Here is a 12,289-nt window from a genome sequence, read left to right on the forward strand (position 1 = left end):
AGGTTGCTTTACAACTTTCTATTATTTATTATACATTCATAATTTATTAAGTTACATTTATTTCAAATTCCACTCTGATTTTTTTTAACATTTTGTTTCAGATCTCATCACTAAAAATGCAGATTCAATCTCAGGAATCAGATTTAAAATCACAGGAAGATGACCTTAATAGAGCAAAAGCAGAGCTGAATCGCCTCCAGCAAGAAGAGACTCAGCTAGAGCAGAGTATCCAGGCTGGAAAAGTGCAGCTTGAAACAATAATCAAATCTCTAAAATCAACACAGGAAGAAATAAACCAGGTATTCACTGTAGTTTATACAACTTCTTTTTTGCTTCTTGAAAGACTGAATGTTGAACATCACCTAGAAAGATGAGAAGGAAGAGGAAAAAAAATACTGGTTCATGAAATAACCTTCTTGATTGGTGCTTAGTAGGTTAATTCCCAGCTTGAGTCAGGAAGATTTCAACTCTGGTGGGGGGGAAAATGCAACTCTGTGGCAACCATGTTTAACGAGAATGCGAGAATGACAGTGTTACTGAATGCGTAACATACTAAAGCGTTCTTCACTGCTTAGGCAAGAAGTAAACTTTCTCAACTTCAAGAGAGTCATCAAGAAGTCAATAAGAGTGTAGAAGAATATAACGAAGCTCTCAATGGGATTCACGGTGGTAGTCTGACAAATTTAGCAGACATAAGTGAAGGCCTTGGGCAGACAGAAAGAAGCAATTATGGAGCTATGGTAAGAAAAAAAAATTACTGTTCTTTAGTGTATTTTACAATAATTAGGTTTGTAACTTGCACCTAATCTGAAATTGTTATGTTTGTTTAGTTGGCTTTTGGTTTGTTAGCAAATACTGTGATCCCTGCAAGGTGGCAATCTTCAGTGCAAGGCAAAGGTTTTAATGCTCGTCGAAACACAGATTTTTAAGCTTTGGGTTAGATCTTGTGTTAGGATTTTGTGCCTGTGTAACCCTAAGGGAATGGATATGTAAGCAAACTGTAATTATGTAAACAAAAAGAAAAGGTCATGTGGCCCCTTGATTTCTAACCTGGCACATCTTAAGCCTCAGGAAATAGGTAAGACTTTATTTTCAATTCAACTGGTTTGGTTTCTTGCAAGTTCTCCATTTTACCAAGGTGAAACCTTCTCTTGCCATAAACTTCCCTTTGATGTACTACTTCCTTATTTCCAAAAGAACCTATACAAATTTCTCCTTTACAATAAGCTATGTTTATTATGTATTTCAGTAAAAAACATGTTCCCTTCCCAAAATACATAGATAGTTCTCTTCTGCTGAAACAATTCCAGCATTATTTAACTAATTTATTATGTTTTCTTTTAATCAGTGTTTTTCCCAATGCATAAGATCCCTCAGGTTCTTAAAGATTTTTCCTGTCAATTTCTTTTGGGTATCGTTGATTTGGATATTTAATAAATCACAAGATTTTTCATTTTTAAGCCTATTTCTTCGTTTTAAATACAGAAGTTGCATACTTGCTTGATTCTACTTGCACGTCTACTTGGTGCTTCCTCATTATGGTAACATACTTTCCAGAACCTTTGTAAGCACAGTCTTTACTGTAGGTTTAGTATGAAGTTAAATATATATCGTGTATAGCATATCAGTAAATATTCAGCAGACATGCTGCCTTTATGCCCTGCTTTACACTTTCTCTGTAAAAACCGAAATGCTCGAAAGAAGAAAATTGTAGATTAAAAACAACAATATATTGAGAGACATGGCCTGAAAACACTTTAGTGTTTAGTTTCTGTGCTTGCATGGCCTGCATAAACTTTATGTTTAACTTCTACTGGAAACTGCCAGATATTTCTCTTCTTTCCAAAACCTGAGAATCACTTACTGGAAAAAAACTCCACTATATGTTCATAGCAAATTTTTTAAACCATCGTGTCCATTTCATATTTCTTAATTCTTCCTCTTCCTCCTCTCCCCACCTCCCTCCCTGCTGTTCTGAGAAGTATTAATTAATGACTTCTTTGTTTGCATCTTGTAAAGGGATGAAAGAAATCCCGTATCTTCCTACTGTTGGAGGCAGTGTAAGTGGGTAGTTGTTATTAGATATTTCTGATGTTAGAGTTGAATGGCCTTGTCTGTCAATGGAGCTCTGTGTACAGGTGCTGTTTGCGAATATGGCAACTGTGGCAGGGACTGGTTTCATCAAAGAGACCCAAACCAGACAAAAGACAGGAGTATGAGACACCAACAAATGTGATGATGTTGTTTCATAATTTCAGTTTGCTACTTGTTCACTCAGGGGTTTTTTTGTAACTTGGCAAAGCTATACGTTGGCCTCCGCTGATAAAGCTATCATCAAAGTGTTGGGGTGACACTCTTCCTGCCGTGTAGTGCTTTGTAATGTGAAATCAGTGCTTGGAGCTAGCTTTAAGCTCAAGAATGAGCCAACAAGAAGCAATCTTGAGTGTAACTACTCAGTAGTAATTTCTTGTATTTGTAGTCCACAAATGATTTGTGGATCCTTTTCTTTTAAATAACTGTCTTACCTGAAGCTGAGCTGTAAAATAACTGGGAGAGAAGAATGTTGGGATAGCATGGTGGTTGAGAGTTTTGTTTGGTTTTGTTATTTAAGTATTTGAGAAGTGAATATATTAATATGAGAAACAGTTTAAACTTTTACTGTTATCTGTATAGACTTTTGATGTTCTGTGTAGCCTCAGGCTACATATTTCTTTCTACTTCTGCTTAGAAGCCACTTATTCGGAAAGTTCTTTAGGAAGAAATTTTTAAGATCATCAGAAACCAAGATACCATAGAATTTCTGCTAAACGGGTAACTAAGCATTTTAATCGTGGTAAGTTGCTGTAATGTTTCTCCTCTTAATTTTTAGGATGATCCATTTAAGAATAAAGCCTTGATGTTTAACAATAATACACAAGAATTGCATACGGACCCATTCCAGTCAGAAGATCCTTTCAAATCTGATCCATTTAAGGGAGCAGACCCTTTCAAAGGCAGTAAGTGAGCAACAGCTTACCTGAGACCTTGAAGACCAATTGTTGAGTAAATGATATTTCACAAAACTTTTATCATCTTGCTAAATAGTGGATAAAACAAATGATCTTTCTATTCTGCATAGGTGACCCATTCCAGCATGATCCTTTTGCAGAACAACCACCTGCTCCAGCAGGTAATAGCCCTTTTGATGACAGGGCAGATATGATATAAACAATTTGTAGCCAGACACAAAGATTTCCAAGGTTTCCCTGGCTTCAGATTTTTTGATTTGCATGTGGGAACTTAGAAACCTGTCAGGGTGTGCATTCAGGATCAAGATGTTAATAGCATGCGTGTAACTCTTTATTAACTCCATAACCTTAATATAAACATGTACTTGTCCAACCTTAGTAAATACCTGGAAGTTTTTTATCAGATATACCAAATCACTTTTTGCTTTTATAAGAAAAATTACATCAGTGAGTGTGATGTCAAATATAGAATGGTTCATTATGGACACACTAGGTGCTACATTCTATTTACCTTTTCATACTCCTTCTAGATCCATTTGGAGGTGATCCATTTAAGGAAAGTGACCCATTTCGTAGTTCTGCCCCTGAAGATTTCTTCAAGAAACAGGTGAAGAGTGACCCATTTACCTCAGATCCATTCACAAAACCCCCCACTTTACCCTCAAAGGTCAGTAATTTTTAAATCTACACATAACAGATTTTTTTTACTATTTACAAGCTTATTGTCTGAAAGCTAAAAGGAACAAAATATCACTAAATACTTTTCTCCTAACCGATGAAATATGATTCATTTTCTTCTTAAAATTATGGATTGTTAAGGCAATCAGCATTTTGTTCTTTCCAGTTCCATGATAATGATGTGTATTCAACCTGAAGATGCAGTTAGGTGGATTTTATTTTTTTTTCTCTGTTGGGACTTGCAACCCACCGGCACCTGCTCATTCGCACCATTACCTCCATTCCATCGATGTTTCTATTTGTGCAGTCACATAGTGAATCGGATCGAGGAACTGATCTGGCTAAAGGATTACTGAGCCACCAACAGACAATAGAGCCAACACTGTGGAAGGACTGCACAGAACACGTTTGTCAAATGTATAGTCACAGTTCTTAAGCTGTCCTTACGTGTATGTGTGTGGTTGTTTTGGGGGTGGGTATGGATTTTTTGTTTTGTTTTTTTAATTAATCCTTTCCCTCACCCTTATGGCATTCATTGACTATTGCCACCCAAGTGTTAGAACAGTATCCCAGTAGCAGTCAGTGGGAGGTTAGTTTGTCTTGCGATACACGTTTGTACTTAGATAACAGCAGACTTTTCAAAGTGAAGAGCAACTGCAAACACCATCTGTTTACAAAGAAGCGATATACAGAGTCTCTGAATTAATAATAATGTAAATGCCTGACCTGAATATTCAGTCTCTGTTGATTAAAGACTGAACGCTTCTGGGTGTCATTTCTTATTTTGCCCTGGTAACTAATACTGCTTGTATTTCAGTGTGATACACTTATCACTTGAATGTGTTTCACTTGTAGGTACTTGATGTTTTGTTCAAGGCTATCGATAGCAAAATGCACTAATAATGCAAATTTCATATAATCAGTCAATTTTATCCTACTATATGTCCACTGAACAGAGCGGTCTGAAATTGGAAATAATTTGTCTTAAAGCAAGAGATTTTGATATGCATAAATGCACAGTACAGCAGAACAATAATTATCTACATCTGTTCTTATTTAGCCTGACCCTTTTGAAAGCAGTGATCCTTTTACGTCTTCCAGTATCTCTTCAAAGGGTCCAGGTAAGATGAAAAAATTTTCTCATGAAGATGAATAAGGAGGTGTATCTTTATGAAAGAAGAATCAAATGTAAAAGTTGAGAATAAAGTGTCTTGTGAACTGTTGGCAAATATCATTGTGGTCCTAGTTTGGATTGTGAAGGTTAAATCTTCACATACACTATATACTTCACTTTTTTCTTTTCTCCTCCCCCCCGATGTCCTCCAAACAACTGGTAGAAAATCTATTGTTTTATGGAATCCTCTTCTAACATCTCATGCCAGATCAAAATACAAGTGTTTTTTAATCACTTGCCTAGTTTTGTACTTCATTGGCACCCAGCTTTCTTCATATTCTTAAGTATTATTTTAAATAACTTTTTTTCCCCCCATATCTATTTCAGATCCATTTGGAACATTGGATCCATTTGGAAGCAGTGCTTTCAGTAGTGGTGAGGGATTTGCAGACTTCAGTCAGATGTCAAAGGTAAAGGTTACAAGGAAACCAACTGTTCTTTTGAAAATGTATGTACAGACACTTTTTTTAAAGGTGTGATATGATTGTAACTTTTCAGCTGACAGCCCACTTTTGTTAGTTTTTTTTCCGATCAACCTCACCAGTAACTTAGCAAAGCATTTTCCATCCATCTCAGATATGGCAAAGTCTTTGGTGGTAGATTCAGCAGGGATAAATCAACTTTTCACAAACAGTTTCAAATACCAGAGGAGCAAAAGAAATAATTTCTAGTTTTTACTTGTAAGAAAATGTAGTTGTTCCAGGTATTAATGTATTTCAGTGTCCAACCTTCCTCTAAGTCCTGAAGTCTGCTTCTTGGATACTTCCAACTCTCATAGTATCCTGACTTGTTCTTAAGCTTCTCCATGAGTACAGGGAACTAGAGGAAGGTGGAAAACATGGTGTGCTGACATTTCATAGCTCTTAACAGAATTGCTGTTTACTTGGTTTCTTGGTATAAACTGAATATATAGGGTATTTCAGACAGAACTAAGTCCTTACCTCATCACCTGGACCAGTCATAGTCTGCTGTTATCTTGGAGTTTGGAATTTACAGTTGACGTGAGCCACCCAACTTTTTGCACTTAACCCTTGAACATTGTAGAGTAAACGTTAACTAGAAAATAGATTATCAGACGACTTTGACTAATTAAACTTCTTGAGGGGGGGTTTCTAACTTTTCTTACTGGTTTTTTGTGGGGATTTTAGCTCTCCACTAGGTGGCAACAGTCTTTACAAATATTGCCGTGTTTGGCTTGAGAGAGAACTTGCAGTGAAGGTCCGACTGCGAGCTTTAGCTTTGCCTACAAAATCCCTCTGTCTTCATTTCAGGATGATAAATTTCCCTACATGGCATAATTTTTGTGTCTTTTTTAATCAATAGGAGAGTCCTTCACAAGAGCCAGATGAATATAGGAAATAGTAAAAAAACATGGTTTTGGAATTTTCCCTGAGCTTTTACACAAAACAAAACAAACAAACAAACAAAAAACACAAATACCTGTTTGTAACTTAAGAAAAGCTTGGGAAAAAGCTATCCATTCTGCATTCCACCATGTTTTTCCAGTTTCTATCATGGTTCTGTTTATTAGAGTGAAGGTCGGACTGTAGTGTGACTGTTCATTGCCAAATAGTAAAAAGTAGAGTTTTACTTCCTTTTATGTTTCTCATCAGCTTTTTGCTAGAACTAAATGTTCTAGAAGTACTTAAGTGATTAAGATCATAAGTACTTTTGAATGTTAATGAAATCCTAGCACCTCTGTCAGTGGGCGTTAGCCTCTTACACCATTGACATAATTTGGTAAATCTGTCCTCATTTTTTTTAAGTTAATGCTTTTACTTGAGTTAACTTGTAGCTTTCATGAAACAACAGATACTCTACAATGAGCTTACATTCTTTTTGTCTTTTTTTTCCTCATGTAGTCAGTAGCTTCAGACCCCTTCGCCTCCTCTTTTGGAGGGATGGGATTCTCAGATGACCCTTTCAAAAGCAAATCAGACACACCAGCGTTACCACCGAAGAAAAATGTCCCTCCACGGCCAAAGCCACCCAGTGGTAAGGAGGTTTTTTTTTTTAATAGCCAGTTGCCCCAATTTTCTGTATATTATTGGACATAGAAGACTGTCAACTTGTCCTTATCTCATTATCTTATACTTCAACCATGGAAGAAGGTATGAGATTAGCAGTAAATTGACAGAAATTGTCAGTAAACCAGACCAGTACTCTTCAGACTGGAAAACAGATGATTAGGGAGTGGTAGGACAGATCTGTAAAATCACTTGTGGCAGGGAAAAATGGGGGAAAAAAATTCTGTCTTTTCCAAGCAGGCAACAAATGAGATTAGTAAATGCTAACTTTAGGATTTTTTTTTTACTTTTTTTTTTTTTTTTTTTTTTGGCCAGAGAATATAGTGAATGCAAAAACATATAAATGGGCTTAAAAAAACAACTAGATAAATCTTAGAAGAAAAATCCAACAAGGGCAACAGGGTCTACCAAAAGCCAAAATACTCTCTCTGGCTCTTGTATTGCTGAATGTTTGTAAGGTAGTCTTGAAGCATGGCTGGATCTTTACCTTGTTTTGATGTTCTTCCTGAAGTATCTGCCACTAAATACTAACAAGAACAGGGTACAGGGCTAGATGGACCTGTCCTGATCTGATCATTCTTGCATTCACGCATTGCTGCATTAATTAAATATAAACTACTTTCTGAATGTACAGCTTGTTCCTTCTTCAAGTCCATTATGTATGGAAATTCTTAGAAATGTATGAATCTTCTGAATTGAAAATAAGATCTCTTTTAATGGAGATTCAACTTCTATTTGTTCGCCCTCCCTAGAGTTGATTTTCAAAATATTCAGATACCAGTGAAACTGTTTTAAGAACTGAAGCCATGTAGAGCTGTTAGTTTCAAGTCTCCTTTTAGCAACAGTGGTATAATTCAGTTAATACTAGTAGTGAACATTTAGTTGGCTCAAAAAAAAAAAAAAAGCTGGATTCTGCTTACGAATAGGCACATAATTTTGCACTAAACATGTGGATCAACATCTCATATTCTCGTGTATCTACTGACACTGTTAAGAAGCATAATACAAAGAAAACAGATCTATTATTAATATCTCCTTGTCTAAATATGTGGATTGTCTACCTTTGTGCTGTTGCATTTTGGAGCAAAGCATGCACCCTGCACCCATCCTGTTTATAACAGGTATTGTTGATCTGGCTGGTTTTGCAAACCAGTTATGCTAAAACTAGCTCCTTGTGTAATAAGTGATTTCTATTACTAGGGTATACTGAAGATGTCATTAACTATCCCATAGATTGATCCAAGGTTTGGAAAATATTATCTAATAGAGTAGACTTATGAGCAGGCCATTGCTGCAGCATTTGTTCCTATTACTGTGATTCTGTTGCTCAAGAGATGATGATGCATACTAAAACCCTGAAACCAAATTAGGAGGTTCTGTGTAGGTGAGTATTGATGAAAATTTGTCAGGATTGTGGAAAAGTTCTTGAAGCGGTCTGTTCCATCCATGCTTTGTGTAAATATTTTCTGCTATTGGGGTACTAGAGAGCCTTTAGTAATTAAAAAAACCCATGATATGTAATGTTGAAAAATATCAACTAATAGGACACAAATGAATAAAAGTAGAAATAGAAAAGCTGGAGGTAATCTTATTTGCCATTGTGAGTGATGTTATTTTTCTCTCCTTATTCGGTTTTCAAGGAAAGTATGTAAGTGGCCATCTTTTTCTTTTTAAGAAATGTCTACATAAAATAATCTAGTGTTTAAAGGGCCTATATAAAGTTGAATGAGTCAAAAAAATACTAAATACACCTATATTACCTCTTTCATGTGGTTTCTTTCTATTTCTTGTTTGAAACGTGATTCTTCCTAGCAAATACAGTATAAAAGTAAGCAGCAAAGATGAGAAATACATGCCATAGGATTGACTCACCTATATGGGTTTGTTTGGGTTTTTTTGATTTATGTCTCTTCATTCCCTCTTTTGTACATACTGAGGAATTTTGGAGAACATTTAGCTTTAATAATTCGTTTTGATTTTAGACATGTGCACTCAGCCTCTAATCAGTCTTTTAAAAAATTTGTTTAAATGTGTACCTTCCCCTCTTCTTGGGAGACACAATATTTGTAAGGTTCCACTGCTCTACCAAAAGCAAATGTTGTTATGATAAAATAGACTAAGGAGGAAACAAAGCAGGGGGTTTTTTTTAAAGCAAATGAGCCTCATGTGCTTATGCAGTTATACTCCTCCCTTCCTTCCACAACTAAAGCAATCTTCAGTGGTTACTTAAAGCATGAGAAATTATATAGTAATATACTGCGATTCTAGCAAGAGATACAGGCGTACAAGTGTGTGTTAGAAATGGGAACGCTGCTCAGAAAACAAACAACAGACAAGAAACTTCCGTTGTTTCTTACCTTTCTCATTGGTCTATTTAATTAAAAAACAAGTAGGTGATAAAGATCTTGCTGAAGGATGAATAAATGCTAGTTATTACCAGACAAATCTATAGTTTGCCTTTCTGTTCCCAGTTCATACTCTTTTTAGTAAAACTGTTCTTTCTGTTGGGAGGGATTTTTAATATTGACAAGGACTTGTGTGGTTTGTTTGCATTTTGTTAGGCAGGTGCAGTGAAGATCTAATATAAAGCTTGACTTGTCCTCTACTTGACACTCTACAGTCAAGTAGAAAATAGTAGTAAATATTTTTGCAGGGCATTGAAAGCTATCTGATTTCCCAAGTAGTTGTTGATAGGGGAAACTAGCAAAATCCACCAGGGATTGTTCCCGGTTCAGGGCTTTTCTATATGCAAAGGTTTTTAGGGGTTATGTGACATGCAAGCATTGTGTGATGGATCCATTGAGGTATTGCAGGGTGTCCTGGACAATCATGGCGTGGCCAAAGCATGCCATAGTTCCCTTCTTGCCCACCTTGTCTAGGTTTTGTCCAGATGAATGTGGAATTGGGCATCAGGTCTCACTTCTTGACAAAGACAAAGGCAGAGCAAACCTTTGGAACTGAGCACAAGACCAGGGAAGCACTTCTGACATATCCTCTGTTTGCCATTTAGTGAAGGTCAGATCAAAAGGCCTTCAGATGCACCTGGAAAAAAACCTGGAAAAGAAACGTGTAGTTCACATTAGCTGCTCTCATATAAAGGCTCTGGAAGACAGTTTTCATACCATGCTTAAGGGAGCTTCTCTGCTACTGCCGGCTTTGTCGGTACCAGGGTTGCAGTGGGTAATCATCATCTGGCCTTATAAATCCTGACCTGTTTGCTGGCTGCTTGTAAAGTGAAGATTGGTTGGTTGTTTTGGTTTGTTGGTTGGTTTTCAGTGGTGTTTGGTTTGGGTTTTTTTTCCCAAAGCTTGGACATTGAGAAGCAGCTATGATCTGCTGACTGTATTGGCAGATACTTCAGTTCAAAGCTGCCTGTGGTTGTTACTATCTGGCAAGGATAGGCGCTTACTGTGTGGCGTGGATTAGACACCCTTGAGATCTGTATCTTTCCCTTCTCGAAAACTAAGGTTAAGAGAGGGGGTGACAATCATGAGATTATTTCCTTAAAGTTGTATCTTAGGCTGAATCTCAGGCTTATGCTTGTTCTGTTCTTCATAAATTATTTTTCTTCTTTCTCCTTTTTGAACCAGTGTCTTGTAAGATCTTTTAGATGTTACAGAGTCTTAAACTGATCTCTGCTTGGTCCAAGAGAAATTTCATGTTTGTTTTTCTGATCCAATGCTTTGTTTTGTTTTTTTCAATATCACTATTTAAAGGCAAAATGCAGAATCTTTAAAGAGAATTGGAGGAAGGCTAATAAATCAGTGAATAAAATAGAGAATGACAAGAAGAAGGTGTTTCAGAAGAAGCAAGCCTGGATACCAGTGTACATCAAAGGTCCAACATATCTGTTACATGCCAAGATTTGAAAAATCAGCCTCTCTGTCCCTTACCTGATTTAAGATTCTCTTTTTAGGTTGAGGAAGATCAGCTAAGAAAAAGCTCTTTAGCTCTTCTGACTAGACTGCTGTAATAAAAATCCCCAAGGGAGTATGTGCGTGTTCTTTCTCTTCATGAAGTTCCTAATGGACATTAGGTTTCGTACAGCTCTCCTGGGATTTGGTTGAAGTAATTTGATGTTCACTAGGCGGTACTGGAGAACTTGAAGCTTTCTTTGGAAAGAAGTGGAAGGTTTTCTATATTTATTGATGCTATATCTTGAATAACGCTCAGAAAGCACCACAAAATAATCCAGATATAAACAAGCCTGTGCTTTGCATAATGGGCTGTGATAAACAGAAAACAAGACAGTATTAATTACTTATATTAACAAAATTAATAGTAGTGTATATTGACATACTAAAGCAAAGGTGCCCTGTTACAGGGATCTGAATTCCAGTGCAAATTATTTTCTCAAGTGGTCCTAAAACATAGCTAAGTTCTGTAGATGTGTAAGTACATCTTATTTTCTGTTATAGAGGATTACCTGTAGTGTTTAGCACTACTGAACTTCTGGTTGCTTTATATTTCTTATAGTAGTTCTTGGATTTTGTAGGACTTTTGTGTAGTTAAGAATAAAAAAGTCTGAAAGAGCTGATCCACTGAAACCTGTCAGTTAGAATGGTTCTTGTAGGTTCTCACAGATCAATAATTATGTTTTCTGCCATGAGCTGCAGATTGAAATCAGTCAGAGTTCACCGCTAACTAGTTTCTAGGTAAAAGTTGTTGATTACAAAAAGAGAGAAACAGATTTTTTTCCTCTTTTTTCTTTTTTTTTCTTTTTTTTTCTTTTTTTTTTTAAAGTACAGGAAGTTGCTGTGTGGGTGTCAGTGATTGGGTTATAAGTAAAATTCAATGCTCTAGTGCTTTGATCGTGGGACCTACAGCTTTTGCCCCACCCTTACCACTTCCTTTAAATGCAGCACCATGCATTCCACATTGCGGTTATAACAGTACTGTTAACCAGTGATATTAGTGGAAGAACCTTCACCACTAACCAGTGTGTAACCTTCAACCTCTTCTAAATTTTTATTGCTTGCTTATAGTGGTTTTGACCTTTTTAACCTTGAAAGAATATAAAAGTCCTAAAAACGCAGGAAGAAAACGTACTTTCCAGTTGCAGTGTGCTTTCTTCTTGCAATGATTGTTTAATAAAACCAATTATTTTTATCACTAGCTTTTTTTTAGCCTGTGTAAATGTTATAATTTTTCTTAAATATATTGTATGTTAGTGACTAATAGAGGTGGTGAGTATTGTATTGTATTAATAGTGAATTTCTTCGATGCTAATGTGCTTTTAAAAATTCAGTTTTTCTTTGGGATGCCAATACATAAATAGCAGAAACATATCACGTAACTTGGAATTCAAAGGACTACATATTGAATTCATCCTGTCTAAGAAAGAAATGAGTGGTTTTATTTAGCTGCTATTTGAAATACAGGTAGTAAAATAAATTATATTG

General features: G+C 36.2%; 1 protein-coding gene across 11 annotated transcripts in view; it reads left to right on the forward strand.

The window, feature by feature from the left end:
• The window catches only part of EPS15L1 (epidermal growth factor receptor pathway substrate 15 like 1), a 46,226-nt gene that overhangs the window by 18,255 nt on the left and 15,682 nt on the right, over positions 1-12,289 (forward strand). For 5 of the 11 annotated variants that reach the window (XM_054805309.1, XM_054805314.1, XM_054805312.1 and 2 more), the window contains 8 exons: positions 102-299; positions 576-740; positions 2,870-2,996; positions 3,119-3,169; positions 3,539-3,675; positions 4,747-4,807; positions 5,188-5,270; positions 6,723-6,855. In XM_054805309.1, coding sequence (XP_054661284.1) covers positions 102-299; positions 576-740; positions 2,870-2,996; positions 3,119-3,169; positions 3,539-3,675; positions 4,747-4,807; positions 5,188-5,270; positions 6,723-6,855 — 955 coding nt within the window. Of the gene's footprint in view, positions 1-101; positions 300-575; positions 741-2,869; positions 2,997-3,118; positions 3,170-3,538; positions 3,676-3,993; positions 4,104-4,746; positions 4,808-5,187; positions 5,271-6,722; positions 6,860-12,289 lie in introns of those variants that run through there. The other 6 variants (XM_054805310.1, XM_054805313.1, XM_054805315.1 and 3 more) reach the window with 5 other exon arrangements.

This window comes from Grus americana, chromosome 28 (genome assembly GCF_028858705.1).
Source record: "Grus americana isolate bGruAme1 chromosome 28, bGruAme1.mat, whole genome shotgun sequence".
Classification (NCBI taxonomy): domain Eukaryota; kingdom Metazoa; phylum Chordata; class Aves; order Gruiformes; family Gruidae; genus Grus; species Grus americana.